Genomic DNA, 23,105 nt, shown 5'->3' with positions numbered 1-23,105 from the left:
GGGCTGCTTGGGGCCCTTCCATGCAACTAACCAACAGTATGTCTGCCCTGAGTTGTGACAATAAATTTTAAGTGCAAATCCTAAGTGGGTATAGTTGTGTAGGGAAGCTGAGAAACTGAAAGGGACTAGGGATCTGCTGCACAGGTCAATGGCATCAGCAAGGGGGTCCTGGGGTGGGGGCCACAAAGGGACTAGGCAGAGGGAGGCATCTTGAAACTGATCTAGATCAGATCATGAGAGTGAAACTGCTGCCCTCAGCTCCCAGCAGCCCCTCCCTGCTGTCCTTCCATCCTCACTCATCCACCTGTTTGTTCCACGGTGGTCACTGCCCCAACTTCTCAGACCCTGCAAGGAGTACACCCTGGGGAAGCTGCAAATAGAGCCACCACTTGTCCTGCCTGAGACAAGGCCGAGACAGACCTGCAGGACCAGGGGTCCAGCCACACCCAGGAAGAGAAAGGACTTTCAGTGTGATGATGTCTTTGCCTTGTGAGATATGAGGCAGTGGGCGGCAAATCTTGTGTGCAAGCTGCAAGCTGTCAGGGTGGAGAGAGCCCAGGCATGATTGCAGTTAGGCTCAAGGTCACACAGCAGCAGTGTCTAAAGCCAGGACTGGCAAGCTTTGCCCGTGGGCCAAATCCCCAACCTAAGAATGGTCTTGACATTTTTACGTGGAAAAAACCCAAAGAAAACTTTTGTGACGCGTGAAAATTCTTCCAAGTTCAGGTTTCACTGAAACAGCCAAGTTGTTCCTCTCAAATGTTAATACAGACCCTGGGGTGACTGATCCCAGAGATTGGGAGGTTGGGGAAGTGAAACCTTGCTACTCAGCTCTGAGAACTCCCCAGATTCTCCTGAGCTTTGGTTTGGAAAGCCCTTCAAAAGCACCAGCCTAAGAGGTGGGCGTTGGGAGGGTGTGCTAGAGCTTGGAAGGATGACCTGAATTTGCCCAAGAGAAACCACGGGCCTGGCGCAGGGTGGAGCCAAAGCCCTGTCCTGATGCGAGGGTCTTTCAGGCCAGGGTCCCCTGGTAGCCCATGGTGCACGGCCTGGTTTTGTCAGGAACTTGAATAAGCATGTATAAGTATGTATCCATTTTAAGGTATTTGAGGGGGAAAAAACCCTGTAACTTGCATATTGAACAATTTCAGAGTTTAAAAAATGAATTAACTGAAAGGCAATTATTAAGTAAAGTAGCTTTTTGAGTACTGAGTCCCAAAGGTGGCTGGGATGACCCAAGTTTGGGAAATACTCTGGCCTCCCTGTGGGAGGGGAGGGATGAGAGCACTGTGTGGTCAAGGAATGCTGTTTGGAGACAAACCTTAGCCACCCAGTCTGGCCATTCCTAAAGGTGCTATGACCTCTACCGAGCCAGGTGACAGTCCACACCTCTAAGCTGAGGACACAGGTGGGACAGCAGGGCTCCTGGTGCTGTTCCTGGTCCTTACTACTGGAGGGACAGGCGGGTGGACCCCAAAGACATGTGGGAACCTGGGAAACATCCAGAGGTTCCAAATCGCAGCAGATGATTTCAGACCACCAGCCCGTGGCAGAGTCTGATGTGAAGCTGGTCTTGTCCTTTACATCCTGGCATGGTCTCCCACACTTTAAAGAATGTTATTTCCTAGGCCCCTGCCCCAAAGGCCTGGGCATGGGCATTTTTTCACTTTTTATCAAGGTACAATGTACCTACCCTAAAATCCACCTACCATTAAGGTCTGAGAATTGACACATAGGGTTGGGTAGCCACAACCACATCAAGAAATTGTTCCTTACAGTCCCACAGGTGACTCCAGTGAGGCAAGGCTGGGGACTGGGGGTCTCCGCTGCTTGGGGTGAGGGGTGGACTGAGATCACAGATGGTTGGAGCTTCCTAAGGAGGCCAACAGGAACCCTCCAGCCTCCACCAGACCAACCGTTAGGCACGCCCGCCCTCTGGGCGTGGGGAACAGGAAGCAGGGGTCAGAGCCCCTAAGGAGGGAGGCGCAAGTGGGGAGAGCAGTCCCTCCCTGGGGCCAGAACCCACTTCCTACTTTGCTGCGCAGCCGCTGGGGAGGCGGGCAGGGAGGGCTGGGCTTGCTGGAGAGCACCCATCCCCTCCGCCCCTCTGTACAGGAAGGTCGGGGCAACCTGGCCGGGGTGCTTTCCGCTGGCAGGATGGAGGACGAGGAAGGCCCCGAGTGCGGCAAAGCCGACTTTGTGCTTTTGGACCAAGTGACCATGGAAGACTTCATGGAGAACCTGAAGCTCAGGTAGACCCAGGACACTGGCTCCCCTTCTCGTACCCAGCCCTACTGGCCTCCATCAGTCCAGGGAAAGGGGGGGGTGCATACACACCCACACGGACCACTCTCTGGGTGACTGTAGGGGGACGTGGTGGGGCAGGAACAACTGTCCCCTCAGGGCCAGGGTGGCCACCCAGCGCTGGAACCAGATCCTTGGATCCTTGCCTTGCACACAACCCCGGGTGCCTTCCAGCCCCTCTTGCTGGGCAGGGACAGGCAGGTGCCAGGCACCCGGACCAGGGGGACTCTCTATCTCCCATGTGGGGCTGTGCTGAGCCCTGGGGGCTCTGAGGGAAGCGGGTAGGTCCTGCCCTGGGGTGCAGGTGAACAAGTTGAGATGACACTCTCAGGGGAGCACGTGGGGGTGCTGCAGGGTGTGGCTGGTAGAAGTGACATGGGGCCTGATTTGCCGAGGAGGAGGGCAGAGGGCAGGGAAAAGCCAGGGGTCAGGCGGTGAGATGGGGTGGCCATCCCTGAACAGCCTGGGGGAGCAGAAGGCAGCCTGCTGTGTAGAGCTTGGGCACGGCTCCACTGAGCACAGATTGTTGAAGCCAGAGGATAGGAAATGAGGGACACAGAGCTAAGCTTGATGTCACTTCATTCTTATAAACTAGCTTATAAACTGGGTATTATGATCTCCATTTAACAATGGAACACTGAGCCCCAGGCCGCACAGCTTGCAGATGGGAAAGCATGCCTCTGAGCAGGTCCCCGGTGGGCGGCAATTGAGGTGTGGAGGGAGCGGAGCGGGGAACCCCCGAGCCAGAGGCAGTGAGGAAGAGGAACCCAGGACAGCCGCCAGGGAAAGGGCGGTCCCAGACACCACGGAGAGCAGGCTGCCAGTGCTCCTCCCCAGGGAGGAAGGTCAAGAGAGGGATGACACAGGCACCCCGCCAGCGACCGGGTTCCTGATGGGAAGAATTGAGGAGTCTGAGGATGTGCCGGGAGGACACCACTGCAGCCCCAGCAGCCCTGTGCCCCTCCTGGCCCCTGCCATGTGGGTGGGGCTGGGCGGGGTCCCCTCTGCCTTTGTGTCCCCGCCCAGGCCTTGAGCCGGAAACGGGCCCCTCCCTGTCCCCAACCCCAGCTCCCAACCTGCCGCTCTGCCTCACCCAGTGTGGCTTTGGGCAAGTTGGTCCCTTCATAGAATGGGTGGTCATGATTCCTGTGACGTCAGGACCCCAGGGAGAGCAATGTGGACCCCAACACTACACTGCAGTGGGGTGGGCACCGGGAAGACTCAGGTCAACCCGCCCCCCTCCTCTGCTCTCAGCCCCAGGGGCGGGCCAGGGCCTCGAGGCTCCAGGACTTGGGTGTGTGTCCCTGTGGCCCTGAGCACCGAGGAATGGCCTTGCCCATGCCAGGTTCAAGAAGGGCCGTATCTACACCTACATCGGCGAGGTGCTAGTGTCCGTGAACCCCTACGAGGAGCTGCCCCTGTACGGGCCCGAGGCCATCGCCAAGTACCAGGGCCGTGAGCTCTACGAGCGGCCGCCCCACCTGTACGCTGTGGCCAATGCCGCCTACAGGGCAATGAAGCGCCGGTCCAGGGACACCTGCATCGTTATCTCAGGTACTCGTCCCAGGGCCAGGTCCCAGTGCTGGCTCGCAGCCTCCCTGGGCCCCAGTGTCTTCATTTGTCAGTGATGGGGAGGTGATTGGAGCACTGGGGTGGGGGTGGGCACAGGGAGCTGGTCAGGGGGAGCGGCCACTAATTCTGTCTGACTGTCCATCTGTCCGGCAGGGGAGAGTGGGGCAGGGAAGACAGAAGCCAGCAAGCACATCATGCAGTACATCGCTGCTGTCACCAACCCTAGCCAGAGGGCCGAGGTGGAGAGGTGAGGGCAGGGAGGGCTGGGGCAGGGGCGGCCCTGGGCCTCATGCCTAATGGGGAGCAAGAGACATGACTGAGCCCAGCTCAGCTCAGGCCAGGTTCAGTGGGCTTGCCTGTCAGGAGGCTCTAGGTGACCCACGCCCAGGCCCTCTAAACCGAGGAGGGGCGAGGCCCTGTGCAGGACGCCCTCTCACTAGGGACAGGAAGGAGGTGAGGGAAGAGGGCCGACAGACAGGGGACCCAACAGAAGTGGAAAATTTGGCCAGCCGGTCAGGGAGGCCCAGGATGCCAGAGGGGGTGTGAGGGTTTGAGCCAGGAACCCGGAAATCAGGGCCTGTCTGCCTGCCCGCCCACCTGCTGCTCACCAGCTGCTAACCAGCCGGGCCTTGTGGGATCAGCTTCCTGTGTGGGAGCCCCGGCTCTTCCTGTCGAGATGGGGTGAGGTGGAGTTGGGTGGGGGGCAGCGATGTAAGTTCCTGAGCACATGTGGCCGGCAGCTGCCCACCCCTGCAGCTGGAAGTTGATGACAAGCATCCAGACCCATCTCCTCCCTGCAGCCTGCAGCTGCTGTCTGGGAAGGTAGGGAGGTGACCATATGCAACTGCTGAGGCCTTTCAGGCCCAGAGCTTTATAGCACACCCAGCACAAGCACCTGGCAGGTGCATTTCCCAGCACCTCAGAGCAAAGGGCCATTCCACGGCCTGCAAGGGGCAGCACAGGGGGAGGCCGGGCCCTCGGGCTCCCTCTCCTCCTGCAATGAGGAGGCCTTAGGCAGGGACCATGGACTGGGGTACAGTCCCCGGTACAAGGTCTTTGCTTTATAGCCGTGGCCCCTCACCCCACACAGGGTCAAAGACGTGCTGCTCAAGTCCACCTGCGTGCTGGAGGCCTTCGGCAACGCGCGCACCAACCGCAACCACAACTCCAGCCGCTTCGGCAAGTACATGGACATCAACTTTGACTTCAAAGGAGACCCCGTGGGGGGACACATCCACAGCTACCTGCTGGAGAAGGTGGGCCCTGCTGCTACACACCCTGGGCAGGTGGGCTGCGCAGGCCTCCCTGGGGGGACTAGACAAACCTGCCCAACCATGCTGACCCTCCCAGGTCTGGGGCCCTGGGGGCAGGAACATACCTCTCTGAAGTCCTAGGTTCACAGGCAGGGCTCCCTCTGTGTCCAGGCCCACCATCCCCTGCCTGCACTGCCCTGAGGGCTCTGGGGCGGGTCCCCTGGGGTGAGGCCACTACACAGGCACGGGCCCAGCCACCCCTCTCTCCTCAGTCTCGGGTCCTCAAGCAGCACGTGGGCGAAAGGAACTTCCATGCCTTCTACCAGGTGAGTGGGCAGGTGGGTTGGCAGGCGGGTGGGCGAGGAAGCCCTTCCATGGCTCTGTCCACAGTCCATTTGCCTCTCCACCCACACTGGGGTGGGGTCTCCCTGACACAGGCAGTGTGTGCACCGCATCTGATCCTGAGGTGGGGTCTGTCTTGTACTCGGTGTAGAGTCTACACCGAGTCAGACCCACTGAGGTGGGGTCTTCTTGTACTCCGGCTGTATTTACACCATGTCTGACCAATGAGGTGGTTCTGCCTGGACACAGGCAGTGTCTACATTGTGGCTGACCACTGAAGTAGGATCTCCCAGGACACGGGCATATCTACATGATGTCTGACCACTGAAGCGGGTTCTCCCAGAACACGGGCATATCTACACCATGTCTGACCCACTGAGGTAGGAACTCTCTGGATGTTGGTGGTCAACACCATGTCTGACCCATTGATATTGGATCTCCCTGACTCTGGTGCTGTCTACAGCGTATATAACCCACTGAGGTGGGTTCTGCCTGGACTAGGGCAGTGTCTACATCATTCAGATCCACTGAAGTGGGATGTCCCCTGACTCGGTCAGTGTCTACACCATGTCTGACCCACTGAGGTAGGATCTCCCTGGACTTGGGTGCTGTCTACATTGTATCTGACCCATTGAAGTGGATTCTCTCAGGATATGGACACATCTACACCGTGTCTGACCCACTGAAGTGGGAACTCTTTGGACACTAGTGATCACACCATGTCTGACCCATTGATGTTGGATCTCCCTGACTCTGGTGGTGCCTATGCTATGAATGATCCTCTGAGGTGGGTTCTGCCAGGACTCGGGCAGTGACCACACCATATATGACCCATTGATATTGGATCTCCCGGACTCTGGCGGTGTCTACCCCGTGTCTGACCACTGAGATGGGTTCTGCCTGGACGTTGGCAGTGTCTATACTGTGTCCTACCCACCGAAGCGGGATGTCCCTGGACTTGGTCAGTGTCTACAACACGTCTGACCCACCGAGTTAAGTTCATACTGGAAATGAGTGGTGTCTTTACCGTGTCTGACCCACTGAAGTGAGATCTCCGTGGACACTCACAGTGTACACACCTGTCTGACTCAATGAGGTAGGTTCTGCTGAAACTCAGGCAGTGTCTACACGTCTGACCCACTGAGGTGGGATCTCCCTCAACTCCGTCAATGTCCACACCGTGTCTGACCCACTGAGGTAGGTTCTGCCTGGACTTGGGCAGTGTCTACATCATGTTGACCACTGAGGTGGGAACTCCCTGGACATTGGTGGTCTACACCAGTTCTGACCCATTGAGGCTGGATCTTCCCAACTCGGGCAGTGTCAACACCATGTCTGACCCACTGAGGTAAGTTCACCCTGGACACAGGTGGTGTCTACACCATTCTAACCCACTGAATTGGGTGGCCCTGGGACACGTGCAGTATCTACATAGTGTCTGACACACTGAAGTGGGATCCCTGGATTCTCGTGGTATACAACTGTGTCTGACCCACTGAGGTGGGAACTCTCTGGACATTGGTGGTCTACACTGTGTCTGATCCATTGATGTTGGATTTCCCTGACTCTTGCGGTGTCTACACTGTGTCTGACTCACTCAGATGTGTTTGATCTCCCTGACTGTGGCAGTGCCTACACCATATATAACCCACTGAGGTGGGTTCTACTTGAACACTGGCAGTGTCTACACCGACTCTGACACACTGGGGTGTGATCTCCCTTAACTCAGGTGGTGTCTACACCGTGTCTGACCCACTGAAGTGAGTTCTCCTGGGACATGGGTGGTGTCTACAATGTGTCTGACCCACTGAAGTGGGTTCTGCCTGGATTCAAGTGGTGTCTACATCGTGTAGACTACTGAGGTGGGAACTCCCTGGACATTGGTGGTCTACAGCAGTTCTGACCAATTTAGGCTGGATCTCCCTCACTCTGGTGGGGTCAATACCATGTCTGACCCTCTGAGGTAAGTTCACCCTGGACACAAGTGGTGTCTACACAGTTCTGACCCACTGAGTTGGGTTGCCCCAGACATGTGATGTGTCTACAGGATGTCTGACACACGCAAGTGGGATCTTTGGACTCTCGCAGTGTACAACCATGTCTGACCCACTGAGGTGGGTCTGCCTGAACTCGAGTGGTGTCTACACCATGTCTGATCCACTGAAGTGGGTTCTGCCTGAACTTGAGTAGTGTCTGCACTGTGTCTGATCCACTAAAGTGGGTTCTCCCAGGACACGGGTTGTCTACAAAGTGTCTGACCCACTGAGGTGGGTTCTGCCTAGACTTGAGCAGTGTCTGCACTGTGTCTGATCCGCTAAAGTGGGTTCTACCTGTATTTGGATAGTGTCTATACTGTATCAGACCCACTGAGGTGGGATCTCACTGGTCTCAGGCAGTGTCTACACCATGTCTGACTCACTGATGTGGGATCTCCCTTGACTTTGGCAGTGTCTACACCCTGTCTGACACTTAGATGGGTATCCCAGGACACAGGCAGTATCTACAAAGTGTCAGACCTAATGAAGTGGGTTCTGCCTGGACTCGGGCGGTGTCTACACTATGTCTGACCACTGAAGTGGGATCACTCTGGACTCATTTAGTGTCTACACCTATCTAACCCGCTGAAGTGGGATTTCCCTGGATGGGTAGTGTCTATACTGTGTCTGACCCACTGAAGTAAGATCTCCCTGGACTTAGGCAGTGTCTACACCATTATGACCCATTGAACTGGGTTCTCTCTGGACACAGGCATGACTACACTGTATCTGACCCACTAAGGTGGGAACTCCCTGGACTCAAGTGTCTACACTGGTCTTACACACTAGGTGGATACTGCCTGGACATGCGCAGTGTCTACACTGTGTCTGACCCACTGAAATTGGATCTCCCTGGACTTGGGCAGTGTCTACATCGTGTCTGATCCACTGAGATAAGTTCACATTTGACACAGGCCATGTCTATACTGTGTCTGACCCACTGAAGTGAGAACTCCCTGGATATTGGTGATGTCTACACCGTGTCTGACCCACTGAGGTTGGATGTCCCTCAACTCAAACAATGTTTGCACTGTGTCTGACTGACTGAGGTGGGATCTTTCTGGACTTAGGCAGTGTCTATAGTGATCTGACCCATTGAGGTGAGCTCTCCCTGGACGTCGGTGGTGTCTACACTGTTTCAGACCCAGTGAGATTTGATTTCCCTGGACCTTGGTGGTGTCTACACCATTCTGACTCATGGAAGTGGGTTCTCCCTGGACATGGCAGTGTCTACACTGTGTCTGACCACTGGTGGGAGTTCAGCCTGGACACAGGTAGTGTCTACACCCTTTCATACCCACTGGGTAGGATCTCCCTGGACACTGGCAGTGATAACACCTTGTCTGCCCCCACTAAAGTGGGTGCTCCCTAGACTCAGGCAGTGTCCACACTGAGTCTGACCCACTGTAGTGGGATATCCCTGGAAACTGGTGGTGTCTACACCATATTTAACCCAATGAGGTGGGTTCTATTGGGACAGGGTGGTATCTCCACCATGTCTGATCCACTGAGGTGGGATCTTCCTTCTACAGTTCTGTACTGTGTCTGACCCACTGATGTAAGTTCTCCCTGGACTTGGGTGGCATCTACACTGTTTTGACCCACTAAACTGGGTTCTCCCCAGACACGGGCATGACTACATCAAGTATGACCCACTAAGGTGGCTTCTCCCTGGACTTGGGCAGTGTGTACACTGTCTGACCCACCGAGGTAGGAACTCTGTGGACATTGGTGGTCTACACCAGCTCTAACCCATTAAGGCTGAATCTCCCTGAATCGGGCGGTGTCAACACCTTGTCTGACCCATTGAGGTAAGTTCACTCTGGACACGGGTGGTGTCCATTCTGACCCACTGAATTTGGTTCTCCTGGGACATGTGGTGTCTGACATGCTGAAGTGGGATCCCAGGACACTTGCACTGAACAACCGTGTCTGGCCAACTGAGGTGGGTTCTCCCTGGACTCTTGTGATGTACAACCATGTCTGACTCACTGAAGTAGGATCTCCCTGAACTATGGTGGTGTCTACACCATTTCAGACACACTGAGGTGGGATCTCCGTGGACTTGGGCAGTGTCTACACCAAGTTTAACCACGAAGGGGTTCTGTCTGGACACTGGCATATCTACACAATGTCTGAGCACTGAAGTGGGATCTCCTGGGACACAGGCAGTGTCTATACCTTGTATGACCCCCTGAGGTGGGATCTCCCTGGATTCAAGTGGTGTCTACACTGATCTTACCTACTAGGTGGTTTCTGCCTGGACATGGGTGGTATCTACACCATGTATGACCCACTGAGGTGGGATCTCCCTGGACTCATGCAGTGTCTACACCAATCTAACCCACTTAGGTGGGTTCTACCTGGGCACAGGCAGTGTCCACTGTGTCTGACCACTGAGGGGGGAATCTCCCTATACTCAGGCTGTGTGTACACTGTTTCTGACCCACTGAAAGGGGATCTTCCTGGACTTGGGCAGTTTCTATACCATGTTTGACCACTGAGGTGAGTCTGTCTGGACTGGCAGTATCTACACTATGTCTGACCACTGAAGTGGGATAGACTGGGACACAGGCAATATCTACACCATATCTGACCACTGAGGTGGGATCTCCCCGGACTTGGTCTTTGTTTACACCAATCTTACCACCGAGGTAAGTTCTCCCTGGACTGGGCTGATGTCTACACTGTGTCTGACCCACTGAGGCGGGATCTCCCTGGCATTGGTCAGTGTCTACATCATGTCTAATCCACTGAGATAAGTTCACCCTGGACATGGGCGTTGTCTACAACATTCTCACGCATGAAGTGCGTTCTCCCGGGACACGTATGGTGTCTACACTGTTTCTGACTCACTGAAGTGGATTCTCCATGGACACATGCTCCACGTCTGACCCACTGAGGCTGTTCTGCTGGAACTCAGGCAGTGTCTACACCATTCTGACCCACTGAGGTGGGATCTCCATGGACTTGGGTGATACCTACATTCTTTCTGACTCACTGAAGTTGGTTCTCCTGGGATATGGGCAGTGTCTACAATGTGTCTGGCCTCTGAAGTGGGTTCTCCCTGAACTCCTGTGGTTTCTACACCATGTCTGACCACCGAAGCAGGTTCTCTTTGGACTCATTCACTGTCTATACCATGTCTGACTACTGAGTAGTTCTTCCCTGGACTTGGGTGGTAGCTACACCATGTCTGACCACTGGTGCAGCGTCTACACCATGTCGGACCTAGAAATGGATTCTCCCTGGACTCTGGCAGTATCTACACCATCTCTGAGCTTCCATGTCATTTGGGTCAACAATGGTTGAAGGACGCGTCTGTTTGTCATCTTGCATGTGTGGGTGGGGTCTTTGGAGTTCAGAGGGCCTAACCAAGGGGTGTCTCTGTCTTCCAGATGCTGCGGGGCTGTGAGGACGAGGAGCTGCGAGAACTGCACCTGCAGAGAAACCCTGCCCTGTATAATTTCACCCGCCAGGGAGCAGGGCTCAATGTGAGTGGGGGGCAGGGCTCAGCGTGGGGACGGGGTGCAGGGGGGTGAGCACACGCACTGGGATGGAGGCATCAAGGCTCAGCCTGGCACTGGGGTGCTGAGCCCTTTCTCCCTCAGCCCTTGGACAGCGACGAGAGGAGCCACCACCAGGCGGTGACGGAGGCCATGCGGGTGATTGGCTTCAGTCCTGAGGAGGTGGGCTCCATGCACCGGATCCTGGCCGCCATACTACACCTGGTGAGCCTGAATGCCAGGGCTGGGGGGCCACCTCCCCACATGGTGTCCTGGCTGGGAGCCACCCCTAGAGGAGGAGACTGGCCTCTGACAACCCAGTCAAGTAGCTGGCCCACTCCTCCCTCTGCTGAAGCCAAGTTGCTTTGGCTGTGGGTCCCCTCGAGGCTGGGCCTTGAGCTGTGGGCTCTACGTGGGCCAGAAGTGGCAGGTCAGGGCTGCGACGTGCCTGGTCCAGGTCTAGTCGATGAGCCCGCACTTAGCGGGCAAGGGCAGCCCAGGCTCAGTAGTGCCGAGCGCCGTGCAGACCTGCCTCTTGCTTCTGTCATCTAAGAGCTGTGTGGCTTTGGGAGTAGGTAGCATATCCCCGGCTTTGGGAGGATGCAGTGAGATCACTCACATGATGTTCTGGGCGGGAGGCCTTGGGAAGGCTCTGGTGTGCTCCGGGGCCACTCTCACATTTCTGGCTGCATGTGTGGCAGAAGCTGGGCTCCACTGGCTTCCCTTCCTCTCGCCAGGGCAGAGGTGTGCAGGCTCCTTCAGAACATGGAGCCTGACTCTTCACGGTTCCTCCATCACCAGGGAAACATCGAGTTTGTGGAGACCGAGGAGGGTACCCTGGAGCAGGGGCGCCTGGCAGTGACCGAGGAAATGCTCGTGGACCACGTGGCTGAGCTGACAGCCACACCTCGGGAGCTGCTGCTGCGTTGCCTGCTGGCTCGCACTGTAGCCTCAGGAGGCAGGGAACTCATTGAGAAGGGCCACACTGCAGCTGAGGCCAGCTATGCCCGGGACGCCTGTGCCAAGGTACTCTGGGGGCAGGCAGGGGGGTGGGTTGGGGCACCCAGGAGGCCTTCCTGGAGGAGGCAAGGCCAGAGGCAGCCAAAAGCAGCTGGCTCCTGGCCTTTCCCCAGGCAGTATACCAGCGGCTATTTGAGTGGGTGGTGGACCGGATCAATGGTGTCATGGAAGCCCGGGGCCGAGACCCCCGGCGTGACGGCAAGGACACGGTCATCGGCGTGCTGGACATCTATGGCTTCGAGGTGTTCCCTGTCAACAGGTGGGTGTCCCAGCCACCACATCCCACGCTCTGACCCCCCAACCTCTAGGACCACCTTAGTCCCAGGAAGCTCTTCTGGGCTGCCGAGTGGGATGTCTGGCATCTGTCCCAGCTGGTCCCTGGCCCCAGGCTCATGCTCCCAAGCCCGCCTCAGCTGTGCCACCCACCCAGTGGTGCTCAGGAAGGCAAAACCTCAGGCTCACTTCCCCCCGCCAGACTCCCCACTCCAGAGCATGCGTGCCGGAGGTGGGGGCAGTGGGGAAAAGGAGAGGCCCAGAGCGGGAGATGCACCCCTACTCTGGTACATGGCACCAGACCCGTCGGGCAAACTTCAGGGGAGAGACCTGCCATCGTTGCATTCGCTCCGCACGGAGCAAAAGCCCCGAGGTGTGTGGGCAAGGCATGACTCTGAACGAGCCCCTCCGCCCCAGCTTCGAGCAGTTCTGCATCAACTACTGCAACGAGAAGCTGCAGCAGCTCTTCATCCAGCTCATCCTGAAGCAGGAGCAGGAGGAGTATGAGCGGGAGGGCATCGCCTGGCAGAGTGTGAGTGCCTGGGCCCTCCCTGTGTGCTGTGGGCCCTGAGGGAGCAGGCGGGCAAGCCAGTGTGCGGAGGAGAGCCAGGCAGAGCGCGCACTGAGCAGGGCTGGTGCAGGAGAGGCTGGCTGGCTGGGCTCTGGAGCCGCCCTGCTCGTTCTGCCCCAGGTTGAATACTTTAACAACGCCACCATCGTGGACCTGGTGGAACGGCCCCACCGGGGCATCCTGGCCGTGCTGGACGAGGCCTGCAGCACCGCGGGCACCATCACCGACCGGATCTTCCTGCAGACCCTGGACACGCACCACCGCCACCACCCACACTACACCAGCCGCCAGGTACCCCCCTCCGCCCCCCTGCAGTCGCCCCCACCCCGCATACCCCCAGCTTGTCCCAGTGCTGGCACACGCCCCACAGGCACCATGCTGCCTGTCTTGGCAGGGCCTTGGTGGTGGCCCAGTCTCCTCTGCAGTACCGTCCCCCCACCTCCCGCAGACCCCTCTCACCTTCTGTGCCTTGACCCTGGCCTGTCCCTGCACAGCTCTGCCCCACAGACAAGACCATGGAGTTTGGCCGAGACTTCCGGATCAAGCACTATGCAGGGGACGTCACGTGAGGCCCCCTCCCCACGCCCCGCCCCCCCTTCTGCCTTTTCTCTTTTTAAGACACTGAAAATGTGCTCTTAACCAGATTCACAAGTGAAAAGCATGAAATGGGGCTTTTAAGATAGTGGTTCTCAGCCCTGGCTGCACCATAGAATCCTCTGGGGCTTTAAAAAAAGGCCCATGTCTGGGCTCCACCCCACACCAGTGTCGGGGGAGGGGCAGCAGAGTCCCAAGTACAGCCAGGGAGGGGCCCCTGATCCAGTCCAGGGCCAGTTCTTGTCACACTCTGAGCAAGGCGTCCTCCCTCCAGCTGCAGGTCAGTGCAGAGGGGCACAGGGCCAGAGTCTGCATTTCTAACAAGTGCCAAGGCCCCGAGTGTCCTCTGGAATCGCCACGATTGTTGTCATTAACTTACTTGTCACTCACCTCATCCTGAAGTGGATCTGAGGGACTCTCAGAGAGAAGCATGAGTGTCTAATGTGTCCTTCCCAAGGAGAAGAAACACAGTAGAGAAGACGAAGCAGCCAGGTGTCAGATCCCACGCCTTTTGCAGGAGCTTTTGCAGGAGCTGCGGTGGAGCCAAGATTTTGGTCCTGAGCTTTCTAGCAGTCAAAGGATGAGACAATGAATCTGTGGTTGTCAGTGCCACAGGATCAAAATAGACCAATGACTCAGGAGTTCCTGGTTGTAATTGCAATTGATGATATTTATGGAAACTCGGTAGGCACCATTCTGAGCATATGATGTATAGTGAGGACAGAGAGGTTAAGTAACTCATCCCAGGTCATACAGCATGTACGCGTTAGAACCAGGATTCACTGCTGCGACATTTGGCTCTAGAGCCATGGGCGGAACCCACTGGACTCATCTAGGAGAGAAACTTCGGAGGGAAGGACTCTTATGCAATGAGAGAGAAAGCAGGCGGGAGGGGGGAAAGGAGGGCAGTACCTGAGGGGGAAGGAGAGAGCTGACCTGTGAGAGCAGAGGCAGGCAAAAGGAGGCTGAGGGGCTTCCTGGGGCTGTCAGAGGCCCCTCACCCCTCACCGGCCCTGGCCCTGCAGGTACTCGGTGGAGGGCTTCATTGACAAGAACAGAGACTCCCTCTTCCAGGACTTCAAGCGGCTGCTGTACAACAGGTGAGCTGGCTCTCTGGGCACGTGTGTGGGCGCTGGAGGGCGGGGGCCCAGGGGCTCGGGCTGGAAGGGCCTTCAGACATTCGGGTCTGACCCTGCCTGACGGGCAGACAGCCTGAGGTGCAACACTAAGGCCACAAGGCTTTTGAATGGCCGAGCTGGGCGGGCGCTGCCCTCCTGGAGGGTGAGGGCGGCTGGGCATGTGGCCTGTCTCCACAGCACGGACCCCACCCTGCGGGCCATGTGGCCAGATGGGCAGCAGGACATCACAGAGGTGACCAAGCGCCCCCTGACGGCCGGTACCCTCTTCAAGAACTCCATGGTGGCCCTGGTGGAAAACCTGGCCTCCAAGGTAACACCTCCACTCCTGCCCCCAGCCTGGATCCTTCCAGATCTTTCTGTCTGTGCCTGGGTGTCAAGTTGGGCCCCCCACTGCCTCTGCACATCCTGTGGAGGAGGGTGTTCATTTCCTGTCTGCTGTGAGTCACCACCTCCCAAGGGGAGGGACCCCCCACTGCACAGGTTAAGATGTCCGGGACCAGGCTGAGGCTTCAGTAAATACGGGATTTCTGAGTAAAGATGGGATTCCAACTGGCCTTCCCCTGGCCCTTCCCTGCCCAAGGGGCAATAGGGCCAGGGGAGACCTGCTCAGAGGTTCAGAGGTTGGGTTGGCCCAGCCCAGGGCCTGCCGGGAGCCAGGATTAGCGTCTGGAAGCTGGGGCCAGAGGGACAGGTAACCGGCACTAGCTTCTTTTGGAGCTTGGGGCCCAAAGTCAAAGGGGGGCAGCGGGAGGACACCAGGGGCGGCTCAACAAGAACATCCAGAGACTCAGCCGGGCCTCAGGCAAGGCAAAAGGAAGGGCCCATGGGGCTCACTGCTGCCCCGCCGGAACCTGGCTCTGGGCCCAGCCTCTTGCCCTGCACCCCACCTCCAGTGCTGGGCTTCCAGATCCTGTTCTGCCCACCATCCCCTCGTCCCCCTTCTCCTCCTGGCCCTGCCCTTCTGCCTGCCCTTGGCCCCTTGGCCTCCCCTTCCCACTGCAAGAGCCACTTCCCCACACGGACGGCAGCGTGGGAGGGACACAAGGTGGCACACCTGTGCTCACCTGCCGCCCCTGCCCGGTGACCATGGGACTGTGACATTGGCCTCCCAAGTGCCCTCTGTCCCTGCAGGAGCCCTTCTACGTCCGCTGCATCAAGCCCAACGAGGACAAGGTGGCCGCGAGGCTGGACGAGGGCCACTGTCGCCACCAGGTCGCATATCTGGGGCTGCTGGAGAACGTGAGGGTCCGCAGGGCTGGCTTCGCTTCCCGCCAGCCCTACCCTCGATTCCTGCTCAGGTACGGCCCCCCGCAGCCCAGGAGCCCTGTCACCCCCATCTCCATGGGCCATGTCCCCATGTGGAGTCCAAGGGGTGAGCAGGGGGTCCCAAAAGCAGCGAGCACTTCTCAGACATTGACACACGTGGGAGCTGGCATGCTGCTGACCTCGGGACACCAACAGTCAGTGAGGACCCTCATGTGACACAGGGGTGGGGCATGGGTGGGCAGGGGCTGGGGCATGAGTGGCATGTGCAGGGGTCGGGGGGTGAGGGGGCACAGGCTGGGCATGGCAGATGGGGTGGAGTGGCTCTATACCCTTCCCCAGGGCCTGGCGCCCACTGCCCTGTCCTTTGGTGACAGGTACAAGATGACCTGTGAGTACACGTGGCCCAACCACCTGCTGGGCTCCGACAGGGCGGCCGTGAGCGCCCTCCTAGAGCAGCATGGGCTGCAGGAGGACGTGGCATTTGGCCACAGCAAGCTCTTCATCCGCTCACCCCAGACACTGGTCACACTGGAGCAGAGCCGCGCACGCCTCATCCCCATCATCGTGCTGCTGCTGCAGAAGGTGTGGCCGGCGGGATGCCCACCACAGAGGGTGTGGGGGGGGAATAGGTGTGCACTGTCTTGGGGGGAGGGAAGGGGAGAGATGGGTGTGCATCATGGGGGGGATGGCTGTGCACCACCTGGAGTGGAAGGGATGTGCGTGCACCAGCAGGGCCCACAGGCACAGCTCCAAGTACCGCAGGAGTCCCCACTCGCAGGAGAAAGACCGTGGTTGAAACTGACTTAAGCAAAAAGTGTGGCTGCGGTTCAGGTCACCTCAGACCTGTGGCTACCGGCTTCAGGCCCAGGTGGATCCAGGTGCTCAAAACAAGATTTTCAGGAATCTGCCTTCCTTCCTTCTTTCGTTTTTTCCTTCTTTTCTTCTATTTATTCCAAAAGATTTCAGACCTAGAGAAAAGTACGCAGAATGGTGTACTAAATTCCCACACTCCTACGCCCAGTGTCAGTGCATCACCTCATGACCAGTATGGTTTCATATAGATGTCTGCACCTCTATCCCAGTTATTTTGAAGCGAATCACTTCCTTTTTAATCATTTCAGTATGTATTTCCAAAGGATAAGGATTCTTCCACCTCTCCCCACAACTTTTTATTTTTAACATTTCAAACCTACAGAAAAATTGAAAGATTCGTACGATTACTCACCTGGATTGCCACAACTGTGGGCTCCTCCACCCTGTCTGTCTCTCTGTCCGTCTGTCTCTCTCCTCACCCACATACAGATACTCATATATGTACGTGCTTGCATTTTGTCCTGAAGCATATAAAGTAGCAACACCCCTAAATACTTCAGCAGGCATATCCTAAGAACAAAGATGTTCACCTTTGTATCCACACTGACATCAGCACATTCAAGAAATCTCACACCGATAAAATATAATCTATGATCTGAGTATCTCATATGATCTGAGTATCTCATATGTAGGCCATATTCAGATTTCCACAAGTGTCTCACTATTACCCATTCTATCATTTATAAACCCAGACTCCAATCAATGCTGACACATTGCATTTAGTTGTCACCTCCAACACTAGGGGTTGTTTTTAAGAACACGACACAATGCTACTATCACAGAAACGGGACTTAGAACATTCACGCTGCTTTGTTGCTGCCATGCCAGCTCTAGCGGCATCTACACCTCCCCAGTCTTCTGCTCAGTCTGTTCAGTCAGGGTCCACGCATTGCAGTCGAGTGCAACGCTGCTTAAGTCTGTTTTAACCTGGGGGTCCGCGGGCTGCCTGCCTTGTAGGGTTTTTGGTCTGGGTTTTTTTTTTTTTTTTTTTAAGTTTTATTTATTTTTTTTCTTTTTTTTTATTTTGTGAGGAAGATCAGCCCTGAGCTAACAACCATGCTAATCCTTCTCTTTTTGCTGAGGAAGACCGGCTCTGAGCTAACATCTATTGCCAATCTTCCTCCTTTTTTCCTTCCCCAAAGCCCCAGTAGATAGTTGTATGCCATAGTGGCACATCCTTCTAGTTGCTATATGTGGGACGCGGCCTCAGCATGGCCGGAGAGGCAGTGCGTCAGTGCGTGCCCGGGATCCAAACCTGGGTCACCAGCAGCGGAGCGCGTGCACTTAACCGCTAAGCCACGGGGCTGGCCCTGGTCTGGGTTTTGATTGTTGCATTCTTGCGGTGCCCCTCCATCTCGGGGTCTCCTGGGAGTTGGAGATTAGATCTAGACCAGGTCAGACTCCAGGTGGGCAGTTGGCAGTTGCACCTGGTAGATGGGAAACCACTGCCATCTGCCCCCCAGCTCTCTTCTCACATGCTTTCCCCCTGGGGGCACCTGAGAGGCCCCAGTGGTGCTGGGTCTCAGCGTAAAAGGCATGCAGCCGGAGAGCAGCTCTTTCCCGAAAGCAGCTCTTTCTCCAGCCAGATGTAGATGGCTCCCAGGAGCCAGGGGGCAGGTCAGCCTGGCCCAGCACCCACGGGCTGTGGGTTCCCTGGAGAAAAAAAGGGTGTTTTCAGGAATGATGGGAGAGCAGGCAGCCCTGGGGGTGGAGGGAGGGAGGCGGGCCTGGCTGTGCCTAACAAGTATCCACCTCCGGCCGGCCCCCCAGGCATGGCGGGGCACACTGGCAAGGTGGCGCTGCCGGCGACTTCGGGCCGTCTACACCATCATGCGCTGGTTCCGGAGGCACAAGGTGCGTGCTCACCTGGCAGAGCTGCAGCGGCGATTCCAGGCTGCGAGGCAGCCCCCACTCTACGGCCGCGACCTCATCTGGCCACCACCCCCTGCCGTGCTACAGCCTTTCCAGGACACCTGCCATGCACTCTTTTGCAGGTACATACCCTCGGCTGCCACCCCCTTGCTCTTTCCCATTCAGCTAGCACCCACTGAACACCTGGACCTGGTCATCTGGACCCCACGCGCAGTGCCTGCTAGGAGACACAACAGCCCCATTTGATAAGTGGGAAAATAGGGGGGCTGTGTGCATTAGCTGGCTGCCCACACCCCACTTTCAATGGCAGAGCCCTGACATTCGTGGCACCGGCATAGTGCTGGGCATTCAGAGGGGACGCAGGCCTCGGTCTTCTCAATAGAGGCCTGCAAGGAGGTGGGGTGGGGGGTGGGGCCCAGGCTAGGGAGTGGAGGAAACTCTGCATCTGAGTGGGGCTTTGAAGGCTGAGTAGGAGTTCTCCAGATGAAGGTGAGCAGAGCAACCAGCATGCTCAGAGTGGGAGGGGCCCCCTTCCACTGAGAGCGGGGAGGCTGGGACATGCAGGGTGGTCAGGCTGAGAGGCTTGGCCTTCTCCTGCGGGGGAAGGGGCATGAGAGGGCATTACCGTGTGTTCTAGGGAGCAGGACCAGGGGTGGGGAAGGGTGAGGCCTGCACCAGCCCCCATCTGACCACTTGTCCCTCGCCAGGTGGCGGGCCCGGCAGCTGGTGAAGAACATCCCCCCTTCAGACATGGCCCAGATCAAGGCCAAAGTGGCCGCCATGGGGGCCCTGCAGGAGCTACGGCAGGACTGGGGCTGCCGGCGGGCCTGGGCCCGAGACTACTTGTCCTCTGTAAGTGCGGGGCTACCTGGGCTGTGCGCCAAGGAGGGGCTCAAGGCTGAGACCTGCCCTGGCCTGGCTGTCCGTCTGTCCTGCGGGCGGTACCCCTCTGCCCCTGTCCCTTCCCTTTGAAGTGTGTTTCTACCCAGAACCAGCTGGCCTGGCCTTTACTGAGCTCCTCTTCTTCCGCCCTGTTCCCCCTTCCCCACCCCTGTTCTCAGGCACAGCCCCCACTCCTGTTCTCAGGCACAGCCCCCTGTTCTCAGGCACAGCCCCCACTCCTGTTCTCAGGCACAGCCCCCACTCCTGTTCTCAGGCACAGACCCCTGTTCTCAGGCACAGCCCCCAACCCTGTTCTCAGGCACAGCCCCCTGGTCTCAGGCACAGCCCCCACTCCTGTTCTCAGGCACAGCCCCCTGTTCTCAGGCACAGCCCCCAACCCTGTTCTCAGGCACAGCCCCCTGTTCTCAGGCACAGCCCCCAACCCTGTTCTCAGGCACAGCCCCCTGTTCTCAGGCACAGCCCTCAACCCTGTTCTCAGGCACAGCCCTCAACCCTGTTCTCAGGCACAGCCCCCTGTTCTCAGGCACAGCCCTCAACCCTGTTCTCAGGCACAGCCCCCTGTTCTCAGGCACAGCCCAGGCCATGTGTGCCCTCGGCCTTCATACCGGCACTGTGAGCTGTGCCCCTGACCCCATTCTACAGAGGATGACCCTCAGGAGGTGTGGGGCTGGCCCAGGTGGGCTGCTTCCCTTGGAGGAGCCAGGTCCCGCCCTGGGCCCCACCTTCTCTGCATCTGTCCAGGCCTGGCCTGAGGAGCAGGGCCGGCGAGTGGGTATGTAGGGCACGGACGTGCGTGTCTAGGACCTCAGGGCTGCAGGGGTCTGTGCGCTGAGCCCTCAGGAAACCCAGCGTGGGGATGGACCCAGCGGGAGGCTGGCGTACAGCGTGACGCCTTTTCCCAAGGTGAAGGACAGCTGTGCCGGTAACAGGACAGCTGTTAATCGAGCGTAGTCCCAAGACCTCGTCCCAAGCAGCCCCCTATCTGTCCTCAGGCAACTGACAATCCCACAGCCTCGGGCCTGTTCGCACAGCGACTGAAGATGCTTCGGGACAAAGACGGCTTCGGGGCTGTGCTCTTCTCCAGCCATGTCCGCAAGGTCAGAAGTGGGGCGAGGTCGCGAGGGGGTAGGTGCGCGTAGCCGCGCGGCGGGAGGTGGGGCGCGGCCGCCAGGTGAGAAGTGGCGCGGGGGCGTGGGGAACGCAGCGGCCCCAGCCTGGGCCAGCTCAGAGGTTTCGCAGCTGTTGCTGGAATTTTGGAAACGGTCAGCTCCAACCTAGTCAGGGAGAAAACGGGCCCGGGGAGAGCAGCCCCTAGGCCGGGCAAGTGACCCCGCCAGCGCCTGTCCCGCAGGTGAATCGCTTCAACAAGAGCCGGGACCGGGCGCTCCTGCTCACAGACCGGCATCTCTACAAGCTGGAGCCGGGCCGGCAGTACCGGGTGATGCGGGCGGTGCCCCTGGACGCGGTGAGCCCCGTGGGCTGGGGGCGCTGCCGGGCCTCCCCTCGTGCCTACTTGGGATGGCTGGAGCTTTCTAGAACTCACATCAGCTCAGGATGGCAGCACCCTTGCTGAACAGCTTGCAGTGGCTTCCCGTTGCCCCCGGTGCAGGGTCCGAACCGCGCCGGCACAGCCCCTCACCCCCTCCCGCTGGACTCTCTGGCCAAGCCAAATGGCCCCTCTGCCCCACTCGTGTGCCGCCTCGGGGTCTTCCGGCTCGGACCGCGTGGACCCGGCTGCGGTGTGCGGTTGCCACCCGTGGGACCCCAGCCCCGTCGCCCCTCTGCCCCAGCTCTGTAGCCCACTCGCTTGCTGGAAGCAGAGCTCCTGTTCCCCCGGGGGCAGAGATCGAGGCCGGGGTCCTTGTAACTGTCAGGGTGGGGGGCCGTCTGGTACGGTGGCCGTGACTAGTGTGGCTATTTAAATGTAAGGAAACGAAAGAAAACGAAAAGTTCAGCTTCTCAGTGGCACCAGCATATTCAGGTGCTCGAGAGTCACAGGTGAGCAGTGGCCGCGGTGTTAGATGGCGCGGATTGGAACATTTCTCCTGTGCGGCGCCTCGCCCAACCCTCCCCTTTGTGGGCGTGGCCAGAGGAGAAAGGGGACCTGCAGGGGACAGCTGGAAGGTCGAGCCGCGGGCGGGGGGTAGCTGAGAGGGCTGAGGGCAGAGAGACTGGGTCCTGCGAGGGAGGGGGAGATGTGCGCGAGGGCAGAGTGCGCGGAGGGGGCCACGTGCTCCTGGGGTGCGGGTCCCGCTGGTGTAGGATCTCGGAGGAGGACCCGCCGCACCCCTGACCCTGAGTCTCCCGCCCCCCTCAGGTGACCGGGCTGAGCGTGACCAGCGGGCGGGACCAGCTGGTGGTGCTGCACGCGCGGGGCCAGGACGACCTGGTGGTGTGTCTGCACCGCTCCCGGCCGCCGCTGGACAACCGCGTCGGGGAGCTGGTGGGCGTGCTTGCCGCGCACTGCCAGGGGTGAGTCCCAGGATGCGGGCGGCTGCGGGTCTGCGGAGCTCGCCCACCCTAACCCTGACCTTTCTCCCTCCGGCCCCCGCTTCAGGGAGGGACGCGCCCTGGAGGTCCGCGTTTCGGACTGCATCCCCCTGAGCCAGCGCGGAGCCCGGCGCCTGGTGTCGGTGGAGCCCAGACCCGAGCAGCCAGAGCCGGATTTCCGCTGCAGCCGCGGCGCCTTCACTCTCCTGTGGCCGAGCAGCTGAGCCGGTCTGTTCAACCTGTCCACCCGCACTTGGGCCTCCGGCCTCCCCGAAGGCTGAGGGCTCGTGCACCCCCGCCCACCCGCTCGCGGGACCACAGGCGCCTTGCGCAATAAAGGATGCTGTGTCTCTGCCCGGCTGGGCCTGCGTCTCTGCGTGGACATCCGCGTGGCGGCCACCAACTTGGCAAATATCACCCCAGCGTCCTCTGCTGACCCCTGCTGGGTCACCCAAACTGGACGGGGTTCAGTCTGGTGGAGCAGCAAGACCCTGTCCCCCGCAGGGCCCCAGCCTAGGGACAGGCTGGAGTGGAGCCCATGGTCTAAGAGGAAACGATGCCCTTTATGCCCCAGGCTGCCCCTTGTGGGTTTCACACTGTCCCCACTGTCTCTCTCCCTTTCCCCCTTCCCATAGGGCTCAGGCCCTTGTTCCCACTGGGGCATTGGGGAAGCTGGGGGTCCCAGGGCCATGTCTGGGCGGGGCTCAGACTGGCACACGTTGGGGGTGGAGAGCAGTCCTGCCAGCCAACTGGGGGCGCCCGCAGTCCCAGCTGTCTGTGTTGATGCTGGGTGTGGGCATCCCAGGCCCTGGGAAAGCCACCTCTGGGACAGGTGCAGCCAGCACTCCCGAGTCTGGCAGCAGCGCCTTGTGTCTGGGGCTTCTTTGGAAGCCAACCAAAGGAAGGCCAGAGTGGATGTATCTCCACCCCCTCTGGCTAGCAGAGCTCCTCCCCAGCCCCTTGACCCATCCTCAACCCCTCAGCCCCTCTCCAGCCCCTGCCTCTCCCCAGCCTCCTGGCCCTCTCCTCCCCTCCCTCCATAGGCGGCCCCTCTGCTCCCTTCCTCTTCCTGGGGCACCTTAAATTTGGGG

The 23,105-nt window shown here is 58.6% G+C and overlaps 1 protein-coding gene across 1 annotated transcript; it reads left to right on the top strand.

The window, feature by feature from the left end:
- The first annotated feature begins 1,888 nt into the window (after window positions 1-1,888).
- On the top strand, window positions 1,889-22,366 carry MYO1G (myosin IG). Its single transcript, XM_058534754.1, has 22 exons — window positions 1,889-2,252; window positions 3,650-3,858; window positions 4,030-4,123; window positions 4,967-5,132; window positions 5,402-5,455; window positions 10,906-11,001; window positions 11,119-11,238; window positions 11,815-12,039; window positions 12,147-12,292; window positions 12,724-12,838; window positions 12,998-13,168; window positions 13,372-13,442; window positions 14,497-14,571; window positions 14,788-14,920; window positions 15,742-15,908; window positions 16,251-16,458; window positions 18,520-18,743; window positions 19,329-19,473; window positions 20,517-20,621; window positions 20,876-20,989; window positions 21,842-21,996; window positions 22,082-22,366. The coding sequence occupies exons 1-22, from the start codon at window positions 2,158-2,160 to the stop codon at window positions 22,236-22,238; spliced, it is 3,045 nt and encodes a 1,014-aa protein (XP_058390737.1). The 5' UTR covers window positions 1,889-2,157; the 3' UTR covers window positions 22,239-22,366.
- The last annotated feature ends 739 nt before the right edge of the window (window positions 22,367-23,105 follow it).

The sequence above is a fragment of the Diceros bicornis genome, chromosome 41 (genome assembly GCF_020826845.1).
Source record: "Diceros bicornis minor isolate mBicDic1 chromosome 41, mDicBic1.mat.cur, whole genome shotgun sequence".
Classification (NCBI taxonomy): Eukaryota; Metazoa; Chordata; class Mammalia; order Perissodactyla; family Rhinocerotidae; genus Diceros; species Diceros bicornis.
The sequence above is the reverse complement of the archived record's forward strand: the minus strand, read 5'-3'. Positions and strand labels throughout refer to the sequence as shown.